At 49.0% G+C, this 24,985-nt stretch overlaps 1 protein-coding gene across 2 annotated transcripts in view; it reads right to left on the bottom strand.

Moving 5' to 3' along the window:
- ASAP3 (ArfGAP with SH3 domain, ankyrin repeat and PH domain 3) overlaps positions 1-24,985 on the bottom strand; it is a 58,116-nt gene that overhangs the window by 6,559 nt on the left and 26,572 nt on the right. The window contains exons 2-17 of one of the 2 annotated variants that reach the window (XM_064363447.1): positions 20,421-20,493; positions 20,182-20,327; positions 16,970-17,044; positions 15,773-15,822; positions 6,585-6,696; positions 6,272-6,357; positions 5,747-5,822; positions 5,479-5,565; positions 5,194-5,303; positions 3,776-3,845; positions 3,382-3,469; positions 2,079-2,127; positions 1,794-1,984; positions 1,575-1,708; positions 1,224-1,318; positions 503-680 (exon numbers count right to left, since the gene is read on the bottom strand). In XM_064363447.1, coding sequence (XP_064219517.1) covers positions 503-680; positions 1,224-1,318; positions 1,575-1,708; positions 1,794-1,984; positions 2,079-2,127; positions 3,382-3,469; positions 3,776-3,845; positions 5,194-5,303; positions 5,479-5,565; positions 5,747-5,822; positions 6,272-6,357; positions 6,585-6,696; positions 15,773-15,822; positions 16,970-17,044; positions 20,182-20,327; positions 20,421-20,493 — 1,620 coding nt within the window. Of the gene's footprint in view, positions 1-502; positions 681-1,223; positions 1,319-1,574; positions 1,709-1,793; positions 1,985-2,078; positions 2,128-3,381; positions 3,470-3,775; positions 3,846-5,193; positions 5,310-5,478; positions 5,566-5,746; positions 5,823-6,271; positions 6,358-6,584; positions 6,697-15,772; positions 15,823-16,969; positions 17,045-20,181; positions 20,328-20,420; positions 20,494-24,985 lie in introns of both variants that reach the window. The other variant, XM_064363446.1, reaches the window with a different exon arrangement.

The following is a 24,985-nucleotide window of genomic DNA, read 5'->3' on the forward strand; positions in this document are numbered from 1 at the left end:
CTCTTGTGGATTGACTTTTTCAAATGTCTCTGATATCTTTTCTCCGTGCTCACGTGTTTGTTCTTGGAATAGCCAAAGCAATGTGGCCTTCCTGGCTCTAAACTAACCTGCCCTTACCTATTTTCAGGACTATTTAGGTAAAAGGAAAGGATACTAACATTTATTGCATACCCATTATACACTAAGCCCTTTATATACATGACTTAATTCTCACTTCATCCCTGTGGGCGCTATTATTAACCCATTTTATAGATGAGGAAATGAGACTCAGAGAAGTAGCCTGCCCTAGATCACACAGCTAGGAAAAAAACAAAGCCAGGATTCCCACCAAGGTCTGCTTGACTGAAGCTGTGCTCTTTCCCACTTACCCCTCTGATGGTGAGATTTGAGCAGATGTCAGAGGTGAAGCAGAGGGGAGTTAAGACCTGGTCCCAGAGAAGAACTGGAAATATGTGAGGCAACTGAGTTATAAGTGGCCCTTGGGGGGAGGGGGGGTTCTCACCTGTGCATCAGGCCCTGGCAGCGGTTGTCCAAAGTCCTGACCATTGGCAAAGGCCTCTAGTACCGACAGGAGATCCCTGTTACAAATGGCTGTCCAGAGTCTCTGAGGCTCAGGTGTGCACCGGCGCGCAAACCTGTGCTCCACATACTTGGCCACGATGTAGTCCCTGCGGGTGCCCCTACCAAAGACAACCACGGGATTTCAGAGCAGGGGCCGTGTCTGCCCAGCTGACCCCCGGGGCCCTCCCACAGGAGATACAGCTCTCTTTTTCCCCAGAACCATGTCCTGAAGACATCAGATCTGAGGCTTCCCTCTTCCCAGACTTTTTTTTTTTTTTTTTTTTTTAGACAGAGTCTCACTCTATCGCCCAGGCTGGGGTGCAGTGGTGCAATCTCAGCTCACTGCAACCTCTGCCTCCAGGGTTCAAGCAATCTCGTGCCTCAGCCTCTCGAGTAGCTGGAACTACAGGCATGCACCACCACGCCCGGTTAATTTTTGTACTTTTAGTAGAGACGAGGTTACGTCATGTTGGCTGGGCTGGTCTGGAACTCCTGACCTCAAGTGATCCGTCCGCCTTGGCCTCCCAAAGTGTGGGATTACAGGCGCGAGCCACTGCGCCCAGCCTCCCCAGACTTCTGATCCAAGACCTTTCCGAGCCCCTGGGAGCTGTGGAGGCAGAATCCCCTAGGCAGGATGCCGCAGTTTCTGAGAATCCCCTTACATGTCACTCTCAGCTGAGGGTTTAGGGCCGCCGTGTGAGGGTAGCTGGGCCTCCATGACCTCATTGAAGCTCGTGTTTCCAATGTTCAAGGCCAGCTGGAGTCGTGGAAAAATAGGGGTTGGGCAGGGTAAGACCAGGTGGTTAGGCCCGCACCGGGTTGAGTTACGAGGCTCCAGAGTCCCGCCCTTCGGCCGCCCTCCCGTTTCAGGCCCCGCCCCTGACCACCAGCTCCCTGGTTTGTCCCAGCCCACCTCGGCCAGGTCCCACCCACAACCTGCAAGCCCCGCCCCCGGATGAAACTACCCCTCTAACTCCGAGTCTGGCCCCGTCCAGGCCCCGCTCCGCCCTCACCAGCAACTCGGAGGGGCCCAGCAAGTCCAAGGTGAGTGACTGCATGCGCGAGAAGCGCACGCCCAGTTCGCGGTGGACGCCCGAGCACTGGATGCAGGTGAGCACGCCCAGGTTGGTGCTGAGCCACGTGGGGTCTGCAAAGGAAAGCAGCTTGAGCCTGAAGGTGCAGTCCCTCCCCGCGACTTCCGCCTCCCTCCTGCCCCACCCCCGGGGCCCGACCTGCAGCCCCGCAGTCGCAGCACTGGCTGTTCCCAGGCCTGCTCTTCACCTCCGCGATGAGCAGCTTCGTGAGGTCCTGGGGCTCCCCGTCCTGCCCGGCAGCCCCCCAGGACCCCGGGCCACCGCTGGGCTCCCCGAGGAAGGCGCTGCTCAGAGCTTCGTCCTTGCTGTTCTGGAGCACTGATACCCACCTGCGGAGATGGAGCGGGGTGGGATGGGGATGTCAGGCAGGAAGATGTAGGGCCTCCAGCCCCCACCCACAAGGCTGGCCGAGGGGGTACTCACGCCTCACACTCGTGCTCGTCCTCCGCGTGGAAGTGGTACGTCCGGTTGTCTATCGGGAGAAAAGGGGGTCTCTGGCCCACAGAAATCCTGCTGGCCTTCCCGGAGCCCCCACCAAAGCCACTGGAGCCATATGGAGATTTGTCCCTGCCAAGTCTGACTCTCGAGCTAGGAGCAGGGAGGAAGCAGAATGACAGTGGCTGGCAGCAGGGGCAGTTTCTCCGAAGTGGCCTCCAAAGTAGAATCCCAACAAAGCTCTTTATGTGTGAAGCCCTTGTTCCAGGCTCAGATGAGGTGTCCCAGGGCACAGAATCCCAGAGAACACAGCTCAGAGGCAGGGCATCCTCTGAACCAACTGTCACCACCCCACTGGGCCCCTCCTGGTCTCCTCCTGGGTGACCAGGCCTACTGTCTGGTCTCCCTGCTTCCCATTTCTCTTTTCCCCCAGCCTGTACCAGCTCCCAGCTGTTGTGCCCAAGGCTCTGTTCTAATGACACCACTGCCCTGCTCCAAGATCTTCCCTGGCTCCCTATTGCCAGGAAATAAGGTCCAAACCTTTAGGAGGGATTCCCAGGCCTCAGCTCTCACTCCACTACATGAACCCTCCACTCTGGCCAAACTGGCCAGACCCGCTCTCCTACTTCCATGCCTTTCATCATGTGAATCCTGTCACCTCAAAAGCCCCCATCCCACAAACTCTTCATTCTACATGTCCTTCAAGGCTAAACTCAAATACTCTCTCCTCCAAATGCCTTTCCCGATTCCCCAGAGCAGCACAGGCCTTCCCGCTCTCTAATCTTCTACAGGGCTATATCTGCATCCATCTTCTGGACAGCCCCCTCATCTTACAGGCCTGGATCCCCACCCCACACCCCTGCCAGAGAGAGCTTCTTGAGGACAAGATCTAGGTCTTTCTCAGCCTGTGTCTGCTTCACACAAAGTCTGCACCAAAGGCTCTGAAGAAGGAAAAGTGGAAAATGTAAAGAAATAATAATATCTTCTTCAAGTCTGGGTATTTGGGAAAAAAGGTAAAATTTTTAAAAAAGAAATAATTTCAAAACCCAGATGACCCAAATCCACTTAAATATGTGCTATATAGTCACATTTATTATGGAGAGTGGGTGCATTTTGATGTTTAATGTGATGTGGGTGTCCTGGACCTAAGGATTCTTATGCCTGCAGTAGCGGCTCTTTGATACCATGTGTGGAACTGGAGACAGACCCCGCACAGAAGCCCTGTGGGAGCTGACAGGTATCTTAGAGAAGCCCTGGGCAGCTGTAGGGGAGAGGCAGAGGGACCACTCACGGGTCACCAGGTCGAAGCACTTTTTCTCCTCGGGATTTGGCCTCACTTGGCATGTCAGCAGGGTCAGCTTCACTGGGGGCCGATTTATCTGTGGAGGATGTATGCGTTAACTCTGGCCCTCCAAACTCTTTAGGCCTTCATTTCCCAATCTGTTAAATGGGCATAATCATCCTGTTCCAGTTGTGTTTCTCCTCACCCAGCACCTCAAGGATGTGGCGTGTAGACTAAGACTAGACTGGGGCCTTCGGGTCCCATCCGTCCTCCCACAAGGGTGTGCAGCTCCCTGGACCAAGGTTTGGGGGCCAGTCTTGGAGGGAGGGCTTGACATTGTTTGCTCAGAACAGCAGAAGAGGCTCCATCGCGCCCTGAGACTCCTACCACCTCTAGGCCTCACCGTGCTGTGTGAGATGGTCAGGCAGCCATACTTGACTCCACACTTCCTTTTCTGCCAGACTCTTCGAATTCTAAGGCCCAGAGGGATAGAAGGACAGTGACCCAAGGCTCACACCTAGTTCCCTGGTGTCAGAGAACAAGAGACTTGCCCCCACCTGTATAATCTCTAGCCACATCCCTTTACCTCTTCCTTCTCCTCACCCTACATCCCCCACCCCTGACTCTCTGGGGCTCCCTTCTGATAAAGGAGACACAGTTCTGCTCTTAGGAAGATCCTCCTAGTCTGATGGAGAAACACAGCCTCACTCCCTGGGAATTCTTATTCTAAGGGGATGATGTGACTGGCCCTCTGAGAGCTTCAGTCTGATGGTGGAAACACAGGTGGAGACACAGCTTTTTATTTTTGAGACGGAGTCTCGCGCTTTTGCCCAGGCTGAAGTGCAGTGGCATGGTCATGGTCTCAGCTCACTGCAACCTCCGCCTCCCAAGTTCAAGAGGTTCTTCTGTCTCAGCCTCCCAAGTAGCTGGGAGCTGGGACTATAGGCATGCGCCACCCTGTAAAATTAGCCTGGCTAATTTTTGCATTTTTAGTAGAGACGGGGTTTTTTGGCCACGCTAGTCTTGAACTTCTGACCTTGTGACCTGTCCGCCTTGGTCTCCCAAAGTGCTGGGATTACAGGCGTGAGCCACCATGCCCAGCCGAGACACAGCTTTATACCATTAGGGAGCTCCTAGTCTGAGAGGCACAGGCTCTTGACCAGAACAAATGAATTATGGTTCAACTAAGCAAGATCAATATTAAGACCCCAAAAATAAAATTAGCAAGTCCATGATCCAAAATTACTTAACACTTCTCCTGTAACAGATAAATATTCATTGGTTTCTTCTTCAAAGTTATTCTTCTCTGATTAAACTGATTAGTAGGTAGAAACATGAATGTATCCCACAAGGGCCTTTGCATTTCACAACAAGTTTTTTTTTTTTTTTTTTGAGACAGGGTCTTGCTCTGTCACCCAGGCCTCAAGTGATCTGCCTGCCTTAGCCTCCCAAAGTGCTGGGATTACTGGTGTGAGACACTGCACCCAGCCCACAGACTGATTTTTTTTTTTTTTTTACACTAAGGAGCAAGGCAGTCAATACTTTCATTTCTAGGCATATTCAATATATTGTAGAGGCTAAGAATGCGGGCATAGTAAATGTTCAATATGTGTTAGCTGCTGCTATTCCTCTTCTTTAAGAACAACCACTGACCTTTCACATGCCCAGGTGTCATGGACAACCCAGGATTTGAGGATTTGCATTGCAACTCTCAGGGTCTACACAAATGATAAGAACAGTCCCTTTGGGCAGCTTGCCCAGCCCTGTCATTTACTAGCAGTGTTGACACTGGGCGAATTACTTAAGCTCTGAATCACTTACCCGTCACTTTTCTTGTATAGAAAGCCCACTTTCTCCGTCCCAAACTGCTTGTTGCCTTGGTGCTGGTGGATGCTGTAGCCACCTCCTGAGTTCTTTCGACTCAGGTGTTCCTGTCCCTCAGACATGCAAAGGAGAACTCAGGGCATCTCAGTGGGAAGAGCCCCATTGTGCAGGGGCTCACTCAGGGAGACTTCTCCTGGGCACCCTGTGGGTCTTCCTTTTCTCCCTCCCTCCATGGTGGGCCTTGGGGGAGGGCATTCCTTTTGGGATGGTTCAGGGGCTGACCTCTCTGCTGTCAAGCTGCAGCGTCCCTCGGAGAGAGTCCCGGAGCTGGGTCAGCTTCTGTAGCTCCTCCTCCTGGGCTTGATGGAGCTATGGGACAGAGGATGGGACCCTATCACCAGCCAACAAATGTGCCAGGCACAGAGCCCAGACCCAGAAGAGTAGGGCAGTAGCCTCACTCTGTAGTCAGGAGCCAGCTCTTCCACACCCACAGATTTTCCTGGAAGGACCGGGGGCTTAATCACATGCCCAAGGGTGAGACCCAACTTACTGCATGTACTGAGGCTGCCAGCTTCTCGATGAAGGGGGACAGGCTCTGGGCAGCCTTCCAGCCATCATGGAAAAAGCTAAGAGATATCAGAGGCCAAACAAGGGTCCAGAGAAAGATGGAAATGAGAGATGAAGCCAGAAGTGTGGGAGAAGCTACTGTAAGGATCGCAGGGCACCTCAGGGCACTGTAGCCTGACAGTCAAGAACAGACACTCCAGAGACAAGAGTCTCTCTTGACTAGGTTCAAATCCCACTTACTAACTGTGTAATCTTGGAAAATGAGCCTCAGTTTTCTCATCTATAAAATGGGGATAGTAACAGTACCTGCTCCCAGAGGAATGAATGAATTGATGTTTGTGAAGTACTCATGCCTGACACTCAGTGAGCACTCAATGAGGAGGAGCTATGAAAGTTCTGCCAACAGGTGCAGGCATCCAAAGAGACTTGCAGGTCTGCCACATCCTGAGAGGGGCCTTGTTCTGTGACACTGGAAGAGTTAGTGGCAGGGATGTGGGGAGACACCTACTTGTGCTGGGCGTGGAAGAACTTGATGAGGCTCTGAAGAAAGTCAGGACCTTGCTTCATCTGGCTCTCTCCAGCTTTGAGCAGATACTAGGGGGAGGGCAGGGCAAGATGAGTGATGTAAGCTGAAGCAGAATCCTGGGAATGAGGGGCTGCAGTCCCCATCCCAAGCTAATCCTCCTGGCTGTGACTGGGCCTTGGTGACAGCCCACAGGGCCATGTGTCCAGGACCTTAGCTGAGCCTGTGACTGATTCCCTGGAGAAGCAGACAGGAAGACACATCCCGCCCCCCACCCCCCATCTAGAGCATCCCTTACCTCACACATGTGCAGCTGGAAGATGCGCCGCTCTCTCTGCGTGTCCTGGGCCACTTCCCCGTGGATCCCTCCTGTCACCCTGGCCCGATCACGCTCCTTCTCCACCTTGGCCCTAAACCCCAAGGAAAGAAAAAACTGAACAACTCTCACCAGCCCCTATATCCTCTTCTTCCAGGGATGCATAAGCAAGAGGGCCACATGGTGCAGGAGGCCCTCCTGTGCCAGCTGTGTGGTGAGGGTGGGTACAATAGTGAACAAGACAGATTTAGGTAATCCACAGAGTGGTGGGGGAGAAAGACATGAATCAAATCACAGCCACGCAGAGAACTATGGGAGAGAAAATGGGGATCCAACCTTGTTGGGGCTGCTAAGGAAGTGATGTCTGAACTGGGATCTGAAGCCTAAAGAACCTTAGAGGAAGCTACCGCTGGGCAGGATGGCTGGACCATGTGATGGCCCCAAGGCAGGAGCGACAGTGCCAAGATGGAGAGGGATTGTGCCAACTGAGGTGAAGAGGGGCCAGACCATGCAGGGTCCAATTCACACCATGTTAAGATTTTTGGTCTTTATCCCAAGAACAATGGGAAGGATTTGAAGATTTTTATGGAGGGAGATGAAGGGCTCAGACAAGGGCCAGGTGAGATTTGGGGCAAACAGTTCTGATCTTCCCGGAAGGGATTTAAGACCACAGAGTGCCTTCATTCTTTTTTATTTGTATTAATTTTATAGATTTAAGGAGTACAAGTGCAGTTTTGTTTCATGGATATACTGCGCAGAGGTGAAGCCGGGGCTTTTAGAGTACCCATCACCCAAATAGTGTACACCGTACCCAATAGGTAATTTTTCATCCTTCACCTACCCTCTCACCTTTTGAAGCCTCCAGTGTCTACTGTTCTGCTCTGTCTGTCCACATGGACCCATTGCTTAGCCCCCACTTATAAGGGAGAACATGCAATGTTTGACTTTCTGAGTTATTTCAAAATGCTTTCATTCTTCTGAGCCCACGGAGCTTCCCACTTCAAAAGCTCAGAAAAGCTTTGTTCTTTTCTTTTCCTTTCCTTTCCCTTTCTTTCTTTCTTTTTTTTTCTCAGAGTCTCACTCACTTTGTTGCCCAGCCTGGAGTGCAGTGTCACAATCTCAGCTCACTGCAACCTCCACTTCCCAGGTTCAAGCGATTGTTATGCCTCAGCCTCCCAAGTAGCTAGGATTACAGGTGCCCACCACCACACCCAGCTAATTTTTGTGTTTTTAGTAGAGACGGGGTTTCACCATGTTGACCAGGCTGGTCTTTGAACTCCTGGCCTCAAGTGATCCATCTGCCTCAGCCTCCCAAAGTACTGAAATTATAGGCATGAGCCTGTGCTCTTTTCTTTTTAAGTGGAGACAGAAAGTGCTTCCCATCCTTGTAGCTAAGAGTAACCTTCCCTGTCAGTGGTTGGCTATTTTCCCTCTTTGGGGATGGGTGGATCTGTGTATAAATGATTTCCTGGAAATCCCACGCCCAGCAGACTACCCACTTCACAGCCAGAGAGTATTTCCACATCTCAGGCTGGGTGCATGTGACCTCAAATCCCATGGAAAGGAGAGGCCTTGCTTAATAGTTCTGTTCTCAAGTGGGGGCCAGCCCTGAGCAGAGAAGACAAAGGCAGAGTGGGATTAACATGAGCTCTGCTGCTTACTAGCTGCATTTCTTCCCCTCTCTGAGCCTCGGTCTCCTCATCTGGAAAATGGAGATTCTTATCTGTATCCAGATGAGGTACAGCATGCAAAAGACTCAGCTCATAGAAGACATATGGCAGCTTATACTGTAGGCCCTTCAAGGCTTCCATTTTCCCATCTGTAAATGGAGGAAGCAATGGTCTACAGTCAGTTCTCAGGTCCCTTCTGTCTCTAAAGTTCTGGGCCCTCCTGAGTAGGTAATACTCAGGGATAGTGTGCATTTCCAGAATCTGTCCCTGGGGACATGTAGAGCAGTTTCTCAACCGTGGAACTGATGACATTTTTGGCCAGATGATTCTTCATTATGGGGGGCTGCTTGGTGGTTTGTATGTTTAGCAGCCTCCCTGACCTCAACCCATTAGCTGCCAGTACCACACCCACCATCCCCCTACCAGCTGTGACAACCAGAAATGTCTCCAGACATTGCTCTAGAGCAGGCTCTGTAGGCTTTTTTTTTTTTTTAATTTTAAAGAGGGGGTTATTTTTTTTTTTCCCTAAGCTTCCTGATACCCCAAGCAAGAGTTTGTGAAGGGTGGTAGAAGTAGGGTAGGAATTGATTCTGTGAACCAGGCCTGAGGGTCAGGACAGATGCTTTTTTTTGTGTATCTGAAAAAAAGCAGCAGAGACGGGAAGTGATGGCTGGGCCTGCAGCATCTCAGCAGCAGTGCCTGGCAGCTTGCTAAGAAATTGGGGGAGGGCTGGGCATGGCAGCTCATGCCTGTAATCCCAGCACTTTGTGAGGCCAAGGTGGGAAGATTGTTTGAGCCCAGGAGTTCAAAACCAGCTCAGCATCATGGTGAAACCCTGTCTCTACAAAAAAGTTAAAAATTATCCAGGCAGGATGGTGCATGTCTGTAGTCCCAGCTACTTAGGAGGTTGAGGTAGTAGGATCTCTTGAGCCCAAGAGGTTAAGACTGCAGTGATTGTGCCGCTGCACTCCAGTCTGGGTGACAGAGCAAGACCCTGTCTCTCAAAAGAAAAAAAAAAAAGGAATAGGGGAGACCAAGTGCCATCAGGTGGGCAGGGGCAGGGGGAATCCCCCAGTGTACACTGTTACCGTATCTTTCAATAGTCAAAAATGAAAAATCAGCTAAATGTCTATCAGTAGGAAGTAGATAAATAATAGTATGGCCATATACAGGAATATTATGCACCTGTTAGAATGAAGATCGGCCAGGTACAGTGGTTCATGCCCGTAATCCTCCTTTGGGAGGCTGAAGTAGGAGGATCACTTGAGGCCAGGAGTTCAAGACTGCTTTGGGCAACACAGCTAGACCCCATTTCTACTTTAAAATAAAATTTTAAACAATTATCCAGGTGTGGTGGTACACTCCTGTCAGAAGTTCCAGCAACATGGGAGGCTGAGGTAGGAGGATTGCTTGAGCCCAGGAGTTCAAGGCTGCAGTGTACCATGATTGCACCACTGCACCCCAGCCTGGGCAACAGAGTAGACCCTGTCTCAAAAAAAAAAAAAAAAAAAAGAAGGAATATCTGTAAATACGGTTGGCCCTCTACATCTGTGTGTGTAGAGCCTGAGGATATAGGTGGCTGACTAAGGGGCTTTGCCATCCTCAGATTTTGGTATCTGTGGGGGTCCTGGAACCAATCCCCCATGGATACTGAGGGATAACTGTACTGACATGGAAATATATCTTCTCCAGAGTAAATGGACAAAAAGCAAACCACAATATAGTACAGTGGTTGGAAATGTAGGTTCTGGATTTGAATGGCAGCTCCTTAACTTATTTAACCTTTATAAATCTGAGCTTGTTTCCCCATTTGGAAAATTAGAGTAATACTGTAGTCCCTCCTTCTCCGCAGTTTTGCTTTCTGTGGTTTCAGTTATTAGTGGTTAAACCCTGTCCAAAAATATTAAATGGAAAATTCCAGAAATAAGCAATTCATAATTTTTTTTTGATTTTTTTTTTTTTCGAGACTGAGTTTTGCTCTTGTCCAGGCTGGAGTGCAGTGGCGAGATCTCAGCTCACTGCAACCTCCACCTCCCAGGTTCAAGTAATTCTACCTAGCTGGGATTACAGGTGCCCACCACCATACTCAGCTAATTTTTATATTTTTAGTAGAGCTGGGGTTTCACCATGTGTTCTAGGCTGGTCTCCAACTCCAGACCTCAGGTGATCTGCCCACCTCGGCCTCCCAAAGTGCTGGGATTACAGGTGTGAGCCACCACACCTGGCCCAATTCATAAGTTTTAAATTATGTGTCATTGTGAAATCCTGCATCCTTCTGCTCCATCTGGCCTGGGACATGAACCATCTTTTTGTCCAGTGTATTTACATTGTCTATCCAGCAGTCCCCAACATTTTGGCACCAGGGACTAGTTTCGTGGAAGACAGTTTTTTCACAGATAGCAGGGTTGGGGAGGGTGGTTTTGGGATGAAACTGTTCCACCTCAGATCCTCAGGCATTGGATTCTCATAAGGAGCACACAACCTAGATCCTTGGCATGTGAAGCTCACAATAGGATTCGTGCTCCCATGCACATCTAATGCCATGCTGATCTGACAGGAGGCGGAGCTCAGGCAGTAATGCTCACCCACCTGCCACCCTCACCTCCTGCTATTCAGTCCAGGTTCCTAACAGGCCTTGGACCAGTACCAGTCTGTGGTCCAGGGGTTGGGGACCCCTGGTCTATACCACCTGCCATTAGTCATTCAGTAGCCTTCTTGATTATCAATTAGCTGTTTCACTATTGCAGTGCTTGTGTTCAAGTAACCCTTAATTTACTTCATAATGGCCCCAGAGTGCAAGAGTAGTGATGTTACTATATTCTATTTTATTACTGTTGTTGTTAATCTCTTACTGTGCTTGATTTTTAAATTAAACTTTATCATAGACATGTATATATCGGAAAAATCATAGATTATTTTTTAATGGCAAAAACTTGCCGGAATTACTTTTGCACCAACCTAATATAAGGTTCAGTATCATCTTCAGTTTCAGGTATCCACTGGGAGTCTTGGAACGTATCCCCCAAGGATAAGGGGAACCACTGTAATCACACCTAGTCCTTGGATAATATAATGCACAGGAAACAGTACAGTTCCTGGCATATGGTAAGCCCTCAATGAATGGAAGGATTATGATGATTCTAGTGATGGCAATGACATTACAGTAATAAATACTGGTGATCCCGTTTAGATATTTTTTTCAGTATATGGTACTTTCTTCTTTCTTTCATTTTTTGAGTGCTAGTAGAGATTAAAAGATAGTGCTACTTAACTCAGAGTGTAGACAAGCTGTAAAGTACACAGCTTTGTCAATGTACTTTAGCTCTGACAAAACGGCTTTGCCAATTATCACAGCTCTGTCCCTCAGCCTCTGCTAAGATAATTCATAGAGATTTATCCTACAAAGTCTGACATAGTCATTCTGAGATGACCTAATAGCTGGGGAGTGCTTTCCTTCCCCTTACCCTATAAAATAACAAGTCCCATTCCTTCCCTATCCTCAAAGGATCACCACCATTTTTTAAATGTTTCAAATTTTAGAAACGTTTTTCTTTCTTACGAGTGGAGTTGCAGCAGAAGGAATGAAATGAAATAGTGGGTGAAAGTACTCAAATGCTAGTTACTAAGACCGAGATAACTGCAGAAGGAGACTACAGCAACAGTTTAGTGTTATTCATGGGATGGGTATGGGGACTCCTGGTGTGGACAGGAAAGTATTTAAAACAAGCCACACACCCACCAACCTTGACACCTTCAGCCACGCTTAGGTGCCACATCACCTGTGATGCCTTTTCTGACTACCCTTCCCTCCATTCAAACAAAATACTCTTTTTTTTTTCTTTTTGCCACCTCTGTGCTAATACTATCATTATGACATTACCACTTTGTATCTTAATTATTTTTTAAGCTGGCTCTCTTCTTACCTTTCAAACCAGGGGGCATCTACTAAGGCAGGGATTGTGGGGAGGGATTCCTCACTACTTACCAATAAACTGGGGATAACAACAGCAGCTTTCCCTGCCAGGGAAAATAAATCTGGTAATAGATGCAAAGAGCTTACTCCAGTGCCTGGCACAAAGGAAACTGTAAATAAGTGGAAGCTGCTATTATTACTAATTATTATTATTCTTTTTTAGAGACAAGATCTAGCTCTGTCTCCCAAGCTGGTCTCAAATTCCTGGCCTCAAGCAATCCTCCTGCCTCAGCCTCCCAAGTAGCTGGGAATACAGGCATAAGCCATGATGTGTGGCTTCTGATAATAAATATATATATATATATATACACACACACACACATATATATGTATTTATATTTATTATGTATGTATGTATGTATTATTATTGTTAATTTTTAAAATAGAGACAAAGTCTCACTATATTGCCCAGGCTGGTCTTGAACTCCTGAGCCCAAGTGATCCTCCTGCCTTGGCCTCCCAAAGTGCTAGGATTACAGGCTCCTAATTATAATTTTTAGGCTCAGGCACTCTGCTAGGCCCTTCACACGCTAAAATCATAGCCCCTTGAGGCAGAATCATTAGCCCATTTTATAGAAAAGGAGCCTGTGGCTGAGATAAGTCACTTGTCCAAGTTACACAGCTGTTAAGTGGTGGGGCCAGGAGTTGAACCCAGGTCTGGCTGATGTCTGAGCCTTAGGGGCAGCCCTGGCAACCAACACTATGGCTCAGGTTTGTTCCAGCCTTCTTTCCCTGCCTCATTCCCGCCACTGGTGACAGTCACACTGTTTCTTTTCTGAGAGATAACAGTCTCTCTCAGAACAGGGACCATTTTACAGATGATGAAGCTGAGATCCAGAGAAGGAAAATGGCTTGCACAAGATCAAAAGCTGGCTGGGGAAATGCTAGGAGCAAACATGTGGGTTTCTGCCTCTCAATCTTCCTGTGTTATTCTGTTCTGGCTCAGAGGTGGTCAATAAATCCTTGCTGAACTGAAGTGCTGAGTGCTTTATATGCACTGTGCTTATTCATCACCACATTAACCCTACAAGGTATTACTGTCCCTATGTTACAGAGAGGAAACAGACCTGTACATGGAACTGCCTAGATAAACTTGACCCCTGTACAGGGCCTGGGATGCCTTTCTCAGCAGCCCTACGTGGAAAGGGAATCCTCTTCCTATATGAACAGCCAGGGGTGAGGTTCCAGTGGTATTTGACAGATGCTATCAGGGCCCTGGGCCCTTCCAGCTGCTGCTCAGACTTGTTTGGTAAGAATTGGTAGAATTACATAGCAACTTATGGCTCATGCATATCTGGCTGTACCTGGAGCCCATATGAAAAGGAATGTACACAAGTCACCCATGCCAAGACATATAGCTCAAACTATGTGGCTCCGTGGTAGGAGCCAGGAGACCACATGGCAGAAACAGCACTGGACTCAGAAGCCCTGGGTTCTAGTCCAGATCCTGTTGATAACTCACCAAATAACCTCAGCCAAGCCCCCTTTGCCATCAACTCAATGGAGTCTTGCCTGTAAATGGAATCCTACAGGAAGGCTCAATATAGGAACCTAGGAAAAGCAGACTGCTTTGGGAAAGTCAGCAGAGTAGAGCTTATTGTTTCCATTTGGTAGACAATCCCTGAAAGTCTAAGGGCTTAGTCAATGTAACTCAGGAAGAAGAGGGCCATTTGGCCCCACAGCAAATCATAAAGACAAGGTCAGCCTGGGCCCTCACTACCCGTCCCTGGGCCTCCAGTGAGAGCAGATGGCCATGTTCCATCACAGGCAGGGATGGGGCCCCACAAGGATGGCCACACAGTGCCTACGCCCTTCATCACAGGATCTATGCCTACAGCTGGGGCTGAAGATGCTCGTGTAGAGACAAGATGTGACCTTCCTGACTGGGAGAGATGCCATGGCTCTGGGAGGTGAGGGAACAATAAAAGCTCCAGGATCTACTTCTTGAAATTGATCCTGCAGAAATAATTATGAGTAGGGGGCAAATATTTAAATCCAAGGATGCTTCTCCAAAGACAGGAACAGATTAAATACATGATGGCTTGTGCATGTTTTGGCACACCCGTTTGAGTGATGTTGTGGAAGAATATGTAATAGTGTACAAAGATGGTCACATTGTACTTTTTTTTTTTTGAGATGGAGTCTTGCTCTGTCACTGAGGCTGGAGTGCAGTGGCATGATCTTTGCTTACTGCAACCTCCGCCTCCTAGGTTCAAGCCATTCTCCTGTCTCAGCCTCCTGAGTAGCTGGGATTACAGGTATGCGCCACCACACCTGGCTAATTTTTGTATTTTTAGTAGAGATGGGGTTTCACCATGTAGGCCAGGATGGTCTCAATTTCTTGACCTTGTGATCTGCCCACCTCAGTGTCCCAAAAGTACTGGGATTACAGGCGTGAGCCACCATGCCCAGCCAGTCACAATGTATTTTTGAATGAAAAAAGCAGATTACAAAACGGTATATTGTTATGATCTCAGTTTTGTAAAAATTTTTTTTGGATATAGAAAAATAAATGGCAAAATGTTAATACTTTAGGCTTGAAAATTAAGGATTTTTCTCCTATTTTGGGGTAGTTTCTCCTCATCCCACCTTTTTTAAAAAATAAAATTATAATGTTACCTGCACCTTTTAAAAAAAAAATTTCAAACAACAGAGAATATTATCCCCCTGCCATGACCCTAATCCTCTAAGAATGATTAATTTTTTTTCCTCTTTTACTTCTTATTTTCTAAATTATTCATAATAAACATGCATTGCTTTGGCAAAATCCAAGAGAAAACAGAATTTTACAAAAAAGCTCAAACAGTGCTCCACAGTATGGTCCTGGCTGGGCAGAGGGCAAGGGCTGGGATCTGGACAGACTCCTCAGAAGACAGAGCCCAAGGAGTCTCTGCCCAGGAGGAGTTGGCCACTGGATACCTGAGGCTCCTTCTTTCCCCATGATGTCCCGGTAGCTGGTGAGAGATCTGGAGTATTGTGTGGTATGCACAGGACACAGGAAGCCTGAGTGTGACATCAACTCCATTTCCTCCTCTAGAGATACCACCTGGCATTGAGGAACGAGGAGCAAAAGGCATAAACCCCAGTTCTGCCTCTGCTGAGATATGGGTCCTGGGGCAAGTGACTTAACCTCTCTGAGTCCTCCTGTGGTAACTGTGATGCTAATACCTCTCTCATATGACTGTGTGACTGTGAGGATTAAATGGCCAGCACGTGGAGGTATTGATTGGGTCAGTGCTAGCTCCTTTCCATCCCTGCCCACGTCTGGCACCACTGAGCAGATGGGGCTCTGAGAGCGGCATCCTGAGGTCCCTTCACAATAGCTCCTTTGGTGGTCTTGTGGCCCAGTTCTGAGAATCCAGTCAGGCCTGGGTATAAACCATCCCTGTAGATGCCTCCACAGAGCCAGATGCCACCCACTTTTGGATGACATGTCTTGGCAGCATTTAGTTTCTTCCCTACCCAACTCCCTGCTGCAGTGCAAGCGTTACTCTCCTGGGCAAACCACCCTGGCTGTGGCCACTTACATTTTGGCTTCATAGTCCTTCCATGCCTTCTCCAGCTGCTTTTTGGAATCCTGTAGGTTAAAAAAGAACAATTTGCCCAAAGGGAAGCTGGAGCACTGGAATAAACAGTACACTCTGCTGCCTGTACGGGGACCTGCGAGTGTGCTTCCCTAAGCTGCTCAGAGCCCTTCTCTAACGAGCCCCTGCCCCCACAGTCCTGCTGCAAACCTGCCCCCACCAGACAGACTCAACTGACCCCATTACTAAGGGCTGAGGCCCTCCTCCCAGCAGACCTTCTCCTCCCCAGAGATGCCAAGAATCAGTCAGGTTTGGTGGGCCCTGGCTTGGGGTGTGGAGAGATCTTTGGGCTGTGCCCTGAGCCCTGTTGCTCAGAAGAGATCAGTCATGAGCATGAGGATGGCAGGATGAAGGTAAGCTCCCCCCGCCTGACTTTCTCCCACTATTTTCTCCTGCCTGGTGCTAGACCATCCTCTTAGAGCAAGGGTAGAGGTCAAGAAACATGCCAGAGAGGTTGAGAAGTCTACCCAAGGCCCAACAGCAAGCTGGGGAGACCTGACTACCCCCTGCCTAGCTTGCCTAAGCCTCATCCAGTCAGGCTGCTCACACCCTTCCGAACAGCCCTGAGACTCCCAAGGTGAAAAAGCTGCCTGTCTGGTTTGTGTGGTTAGCAGGCTGGCATGCAGGCTGGCAGCCTAGGGCAGGGAGGGAACCCTCTGGGGGAAGCACGGCTCCTCCCCTAGGCTGTCTGGGGCAGATTGCCCAGGGAGATTATTCTGTCACCTTTTTTGAGCTCCACTCTGCATGCAGCCAAGGGCTGCAAGGCACAGAGACAGCAGCTTGAGTATGGGATTCAGGATCCCTGGATTCCCACATGGGCTCTCTACTTCCTAGCTATGTAAACCATAAGCAGGTTACCTAACTCCCTGGGTCTTGAATTTCAACTGCAAAATGGGGATGAGCGTACCCACAGAGCCTACCTCATAGGACGGTTTTAAGATTTACATGAGATGTTTCATACAAGGGGCCCAGCAGATAGCAGGTCAGGCATCCTAGACTGACCCGAGCCAGGTCCTCCAGACCTCCCCAGGCTCAGCCCCTTCACTTAGCCTCCACCCTCAGTCCAGCTCTGTCTTCCCCCAGTCTCCTACCCACTCCTCTTTCACTCTGTCCCACCACCATGCCCAGCATGGAACTCACCTGTCGCCCGTCCCTCAGCTGCCCCTTCATCAGACTGTCCAGGGGGAATGAGACAATGTTGTTCAGGTTCTGAACCTGGAAAAAACAGAGATGCCCATTCCTGCCTCAGGTGACCGACATCTAACCCCTAGGGATTCGGGGTATGGTGAAGCATCACTTGGCAAAGAGAGCAGTGGGGAAGGGAAGCAGGGGAGAGGAAGAGATGTCATCAAAGCGATGACAGCTGAGTGAGGGGTCCATTATGGCAGGAGTCCTGGGGAGGACTAGAGGAGCTGGCTCTGGGGTCAGCCTAGGATGGCTGACCTGCTGCCTGCCAGGCTTCCTGTGTGAAAGGGGGCAGGAGGGGAGGCTGAGGCATATCGGAGTCAGCCCCTCCCCTGATGACTCCAGCCTCATCACTGCACTGCTCCAGGAGCATCCCATGGTCAGTCTCTCCTCTGTTCCTTGCCAGGAGCAGCTTCCCTTCTCCTCTCGGACTCTCTCGAGTTGACCTGTAGTGCACATCTGTTGTTCTGGGCTGGCTAATGCTTCGTGAGCCTCCCCTACTAATGGTCATAGAACCCCCTTTCCTGTGCGGAACTCCTTCTCTGTGGTCAGATGGGGTAAATGCAGGAGTCAGATCTGACCAGGGCACCCCAGCCCCAGGATAGAGGGACTCAACAGGGAACAGGTATGCAACCCAAGTCAGCCAATCAGAACCCTCTCTGGGATTTTTCTGCCTAAATCATGGGAGAAAGACCATCTTTATTCCGGTAAGATGTGCATCTGGGCCTGCTGGGCTATCCTGTCCACTGAGCAGAGACAGAGAGAAACTATCTAAAGAGGAAAGGATGGCACATAAGCCAGCTGCAGCCCTGGACTTCCCATTACAGGGACTAATGAATTCCCTTTTTAAAATTTAACCTAGTTTGAGTTGGGTTTCTGTGATTTCGCAACCTAAAGAGGCCTGTCTAATATTTCAACCAACTTCCAAGGTACAGCTTGGGTCTCTTCTCCTCCAGGAAGTCTCTCATGGCCACTCCTCCCCCCCGGTCTATGCTGATCTCCCCTTTCCTGAACCATGGCAGCACTAGGCCTCTGACACCAGCCACTGGGTCCTTGAGTTTGTGCCATGCTGCTAGTATTTCTTGATCCTATTCCACACCCTAGTTCTTGTCTCTCCCGCAAGACTGTGGCTCTCTGAGGCAGTCTGACCCTTTCCTGTGTCACCAACCCTTGGTATAATGCCCACCAGACAGCAGAGTCCCCAGGAAACACTAGTTTGACTGAAACAGGGAGAAGAGAGGGAAAGACAAAGAAAGACATTAATCAGTTCAATGGAACTCAAATACTACCTTTTTTTTTTTTTTAGATAGGGTCTTGCTTCATTGCCCAGACTGGAGTGCAGTGGTGTGATCACACTCACTGCAGCCTCAACCTCCCCCAGGCTTAATTGATCTTCCTACCTCAGCCTCCCAAGCAGCTGGGACCACAGGCGCATGCCATCACACCTGGCTGATTTTCGGGGCTTTTTTTTTTGAGATGGAGTCTCACTCTGTCACCCAGGCTGGAGTGCAGTGGTATGATCTTGGCTCACTGCAACCTCTGCCTCCCAGGTTCAAGCAATTCTCCTGCCTCAGCCTCCTGAGTAGCTGGGATTACAGGCACCTGCTACCACGCTCAGCTAATTTCTGTATTTTTTTTAGTAGAGACGGAGTTTCACCACATTGGCCAGGCTGGTCTGGAACCTCTGACCTCAAATGATCCACCCGCTTTGGCCTCTCAAAGTGCTGGGATTACAGGCGTGAGTTACCACACCCAGCAATTTTCATATTTTTTGTAGAGACAGGGTCTCACTACATTGCTCAGGTTGGTCTAGAGCTCCTGGGCTCAAGTGATCTACCCACCTCAGGCTCCCAAAGTGCTGGGATTAAGGTGTGAACCATCACGCCTGGCCTCAAACATTGTTAAAGGCTTCTACATGCAGGACAGTGTACGAGGCACAGCTATGCCAAGAGCTATAACAATGACAGATTTTATTAGGTTGGTGCAAAAGTAATTGCTGTTTTTGCCATTAATATATTATAATATTAGCCAACATTTACTGAGCGCTTACCATAAAGTAGGCACTAACTTGCTTAATCCTCATTACCACTCTGTGAGGTAGGTAGCATTATTATCCCAGTTTCACAGATGAGAGACCTGGGGCTCTGGCAGACTGAGTGACTTGACCTAGTAAACAGCAGAGTGAGGATTCCAAGCCTGAGTCTAGGTCCAAGGTCAGGTGCTTCACCACTGAGCACATTGCCTCTCAAGGATGATGTGGCCTCTGCCAACCAGGGAGTATGCTGGGGAGGACTGGAGCCACAAGAGCTGGTCCAGTGCCATGGAACCTGGAGGGAGACAAGAGGCTTTCCTGGGAGGCAGTGCAGCCAGGCTTATGCTCACACTCTGGAGCCAGACAACCTGGGTTCAAACCGAACAACATGACCTCGGGCAAGCTGCTTAATTAACCTCGATGTCCTAGTTTCCTAGCCTGTAAGGTGGAGACAATAGTGATACCAGCTCCACAGAGCTGTGCACCCGGATTGAATGAGTGAACATGTGAAGTGCTGAGAACTGTGCCTGCACATAGGAAGAGCTGCTATCACAGGGTGGCCTTGAGGTGAGGACTTGAAGGACCTGAGAGGAAGCAGTCACCAAAGAGCCCATCAGGAAGGAACCCGAGGCCACTGGGCCATAAGCAGGGGCTGAGAGGCTTGTGGAGGCAGGGACAGGTTCTGGGATTTGAGTACGAAGCAGATGTCATTGGAAAAGCAAAAGACAAAGAGGGAGTAAGGAGAGGAGGAGGTGGTGGTGGTTGTGGCAGCGACAGCAGCAAGAGTAGCAGAATAAAGGTAGGAACCCCTGAGCCTGTCTCTCCTTTATCCCAAAGCTCCTCCAGGGAACCCTCCCTTGCATGGGGGTCTTCCCTGCTGTGAGATTCCCCTCTGCTCCTGTGTAAAGAGAAGGAGGAGAACAGAGAAGAGTTAGTTGGGTAAGAAGCCAGAGAGAAAGGAGGATTATGCAAAAGGAGGGTCAGGGCTGGAAAGGGACCTCAGGTCATAGGTCAGAGGTCAAGTGCAAATTGGAAGAAGGAAGGAAACGGACCCTTTCCCGGTCAGGTTCTTAAGACCACTAGATTTACCCTGACTCTGGCTGAGGTCTGGGCAAGGAAGAGACAGGGGCCTCACCAAGTTCTTGAAGAGCGCAGCCACCTCTCGGGTGAACACGGCCAAGTTCAGGAAGCCTGTGGACAGCTCATGGCTGTTCTGGGACAAGTGGCTGTTGCCTAAGGATTCCACGGCCTCTCGGTACTGCTCTTCATTCTCTACATGGCCTGTGGAGGTACGGACGGGAGCTTGGAGTTAGCTCCAGGCTGGAGCTGGGAGGGGCTTCCTGGCCAGGCGGGGCACCCAGCAGGCTCACTCACCAAGGCCGGAGCTGTGGATTGCCCGCACAGCCTTCTTTATTCTCTGCAGGATGGCTTGGTCTCCTTCCAGGATCTGGAAGCAAATGTGGACAGAGGTTTAGGGATGTCGAGCTGGAAGAGAGTGCTTCCTTCAGGAACCTTGACTCTATGACTTCCCCGCCTCCAGACAAATACATTGAGTTTTGCTGTCCTCTGGAACTTCTCCCTAGGGTCTTCCTGTTTACCCCACCAAACACAAAAACCACACAGAAACCACATACCAGTCACACCACTCCAAGAAGGTCATGGACTTTTCTCCTTGAATCCAATGCAACGTAAATGTAGTGATTCAAAGGGATGTGGCATGATAGGGTGTGCCAGGCCCAGGTTTGAATCTTGCCTCTGGCACAAGCTAGTGTGTCAATAAGACAAATCTGTTAACTTCTCTGAGCCTTGAGTACCTTGTCTACAAAATGAGGATGATACTAGGGGACTTGTGGAGTTGCTGAGAAGATGATTTGATAACTATGTAATGCTGAGCAAAAGTCCAGAGGGGAGAACATGGACATCTCTATGTTCCCGTAAGATACAAAGCAGGGGACACTTGTTCACCAATCCCTAGGCTCAATAAACAGTTATGTCAGGACAAAGAGGAAGAGGCCGGGATGCCATGGGTGAGCAGAGAGGGGTTGGTTGGAGGCATTCGGTTACCTGGGTCTGGGGAGATGGCAGAGGGTGGAGGGAGCACACTCTATCCCCACTGGGGAGAACCGGAGGGACAACACCAGATAACCCCCAAGCCCAGAGATTGCAGAACAAGCTTCGGCATGTGGGAAAGGCAAGAAGCAAGTCTCACATGCTCCAGGCGGGCTCAGCCTAGATGGGAACCTTCCTAGACACACTCCCTCTTTTATTGGGGCATGGAAGTTGACAACCTCATGAAATCCTTGTGAAATGCACAGTTAACTTGGAAAGTACAGAATGTCAGAGTTGGAAGGGGCCCATAGATGACAAAACTGAAGCCAAGAGAGGAGAGGCCCTTACCCAGAGTCACATGGTGGGGTAGCAACAGGGCTGGACTTCCCAGGGTGCAACAGAACAGTGCACCATCCATGCACCACAGCCCCACCCTGACCCCAGCCCAGTAACAAAAATGGTATCAGAGTCTGATTTCCAGAGTTACATGACAAGAGTTAGCAAACACATTTGAAATGGTACTGCCAAAGATTCAAAATGATCCCCACAAGAGGACATGCATGGGGCAGACGTCAGAGGCAATGTGGAGTATTCTCAGAGGCCTGTGACACGTGGGGAGCCTCTGGAGGAAGGGGGTCTAGTTTTGAAGCTCAGCTCCACTACTTGGGCTCTATGTGACCTTGAATATGTGCGTGTGTGTGTGTGTGTGTGTGTGTGTGTGTGTGTGTGTGTATATATATATATATATATATTTAGACAAAGTTTTGCTCTTGTCACCCAGGCTGTAGTGCAGTGGTGCGATCTTGGCTCAATGCAACCTCTGCCTCCCAGGTTCAAGTGATTCTCCTGCCTCAGACTCACGAGTAGCTGGGATTACAGGCACCCGCCACCAAGACTGGCTAATTTTTGGTAATTTTAGTAGACAAGGTTTCATCGTGTTGGCCAGGTTGGTCTCGAACTCCTGACCTTTAGTGATCCACCTGCCTCAGCCTCCCAAAGTGCTGGGATTACAGGCGTGAGCCACCATGTCTGGCCATAAGTTGCCGGTTCTTTCTGAGCTTCCTGAGTAGCCATGTGTAAAACGGGGAAATTGGTGCCTACCTCTCAGGGTTGGTATGAGGGATATATGTATGACAGGATACACATACAGGATTTAGCTTGGGGCTGGGCACTGAGTATGTCCTCAGTGAACAGCACCTGTGATCATTATCATCAGCTGCTGCTGATCCTAGAAAGGTCTGCCAAATTCTGGGTTCTTTTCCTACAGGGACTAGAAACCTAACATTTTCCTCCTCAGGTGTGAAGTTGAGACATTTTCATATTTGAGACCAGTGGAGGCCCATCCAGGGCTGAAGAAAGAAAATAAAAGAATCAGGTAGATTAAGGAGAGAGCATCATATTTGAGTTGGTTAAAACATGAGGCTGGGCATGGTGCCTCATGCCTATAATCCTAGCACTTTGGGAGGCTGAAGCAGGAGGATCACTTGAGACCAGGAGTTCAAGACCAGCTTAGGCAGTATAGTGAGACTTTGTCTCTACTGAAAAGAAAAAATAAACAAATAAATTAGCTGGGTGTGGTGGTGTGCACCTGTAATTCCAGCACTGGGGGAGGCCAAAGCAGGAGGATCACTTGAGCCCAGGAGTTCAAGACTAGCCTGGGCAATATGGCGAAACCCCATGGCCATATGGTGGCATGTGCCAATAGTCTCAACTACTTGGGAGGCTGAGGTGGGAGGATCACCTGAGCCTGGGGAGGTCAAAGCTGCAGTCAGCCCTGATTGCACCACTGCACTCCAGCATGGGTGAGAGAGAGAGACCTGTCTCAAAAAACAAAGCAACCAACCAACCAACCAACCAACCAACCAAAACGTTTCTTACTAAAGAGATAAAGACAAGTGAGGGAGAACAATTCTTTCTAAACTGGTCAACAAAAAAAGAAAAAAAAAAGAGGAGAGAACATGGCTGTCTCTATAGTTCCCAAAAATCCAGATGGAGAAACAGAAGCATGTGTTTACCAAATCCTTTGATCCCCATCTTGAAACCTGGAAAGCTAAAAGATGAGTAATGTAAGGAGCTATGATTTCACTCTAAAAGACAAGTCAGGTTAAAGATAGGAACAATTTCCAAAGAGATTTCCAAAATCCCGAGAGGACAGATCCTCGTGCCTAGCACACAGAAGGTGCTCGATAAATGTTTACCTAAATGAATGATGGTTTGCAAAGTCCGGGAACATGGACCTGGGAGGAGTATGTTCATGCTCTAGATACATTTTGAGGAGTCTTCCCACCCCATGATACCCATTCTCTGAAAACTGCCCTCCTTCCCTCTGGAGGTGGGCCCCTGCAGCCTTGTTTGTTCTAGCCAGAGTTGGCAGACACCTGATTCAAGCTAAACCAATCAGATTCTCTCTCCCACCTGACCCAAGCTGAACCAATCAGATTCTCTCTCCAAGGACTTTTGAATTGCGCTCTGGAAAGCTAGTTAACTGGCTGAAATGCTAAAGCTGGGATGTCCTTCCTGCCACATGCAGAGAGAAAAGAACAGAGCAGATGTGTAGAAAGAAGTGAACAAGCCCCATACTGCCACAGCAAGGCAGAAGAGAAGAGCGGTGCTGGTTTCTGGCAACTTTCCAGATGCTGCCTCTTCAGAGGCAACCTCCACACATCAAGTCTTTGGTGAAATTTCATGAAATACTCCTGAACCCACCCAGTGAAGTTCCTTTAAGCAAGTTTGAGAAGATTTCCTTTCCCTGTAGTGTGGAGAGATCACTGGGTGGTTCCCAGTGTCCATTCTCTCTTCTTCCTTCACAAGAAACCTAACTTTTCACATGGCCACTTGGCCACCCAGAATAAAGACATTTCCTACCTTGCAGCTAACTGTGGTCATGGGACTAAGACCTGGCCATGGAATATAATAGATATTGTATTTGTCAACTTCCAAAAAGTATCTTACAAAGAAGGGAGATAACCCCCAAACTCATCAAGCTATATACACTGACTATGTACACAGCTTTTTACATGTCAATCCCATCTCAATAAAGTGGCTTTAAAAAAAAATGAAAAGGAAGGGAGGGACTACACACCTGTTAGAATGGCCAAAATCCAAAACACTGACAACACCAAATACTGGCAAGGGAGGCTGGGCACAGTGGCTCACGCCTGTAATTCCAGCATTTTGGGAGGCCGAGGCGGGTGGGTCACTTGAGGTCAGGAGTTTGAGACCAGCCTGGCCAGCATGGTGAAACCCTATCTCTACTAAAAATACTAAAATTAGCCAGGTGTGGTGGCACATGCCGGTAGTCCCAGCTACTCGGGAGGCTAAGGCAGGAGAATCACTTGAACCTGGGAGGCAGAGGTTGCAGTGAGCCGAGATAGTGCCACTGCACTCCAGCCTGGGTGACAGAGTGAGACTCCGTCTCAAATACAAACAAAAACACACACACACAAAACCAAAAACACAAATACTGGCAAGGATGTGGAGCAACAGGAACTCTCATTGTTGGTGGGAATGTAAAATGGTACAGCCACTTTGGAAGACAGTTTGGCAGTTTCTTACACAACTAAACATACTCTTGCCAAATGATTCAGCACGCATACGCCTTCATATTTTCTCAATGAGTTGAAAACGTATACACACCTGCACACGGATGTGTATATCAGCTATATTCATAATTACCAAAATGTAGAAGCAACCAAGATGTCCTTCAGTAGGTGAATGGATAAAGAGACTGTCGTACATTCAGGGAGTGAACTGTTATTCAGCACTGAAAAGAAATGAGCTATCAAACCATGAAAAGATGCAGAGGAAAGTTAAATGCGTATTACTAAGTGAAAGAAGACAACTTAAAAAGGCTACATACTGCATGATTTCAACTATATGATATTCTAGAA

Source organism: Aotus nancymaae, unplaced genomic scaffold (genome assembly GCF_030222135.1).
Source record: "Aotus nancymaae isolate 86718 unplaced genomic scaffold, 86718_ANA_hifiasm-v0.15.2.pri h1tg000053l, whole genome shotgun sequence".
NCBI classification, from domain to species: domain Eukaryota; kingdom Metazoa; phylum Chordata; class Mammalia; order Primates; family Aotidae; genus Aotus; species Aotus nancymaae.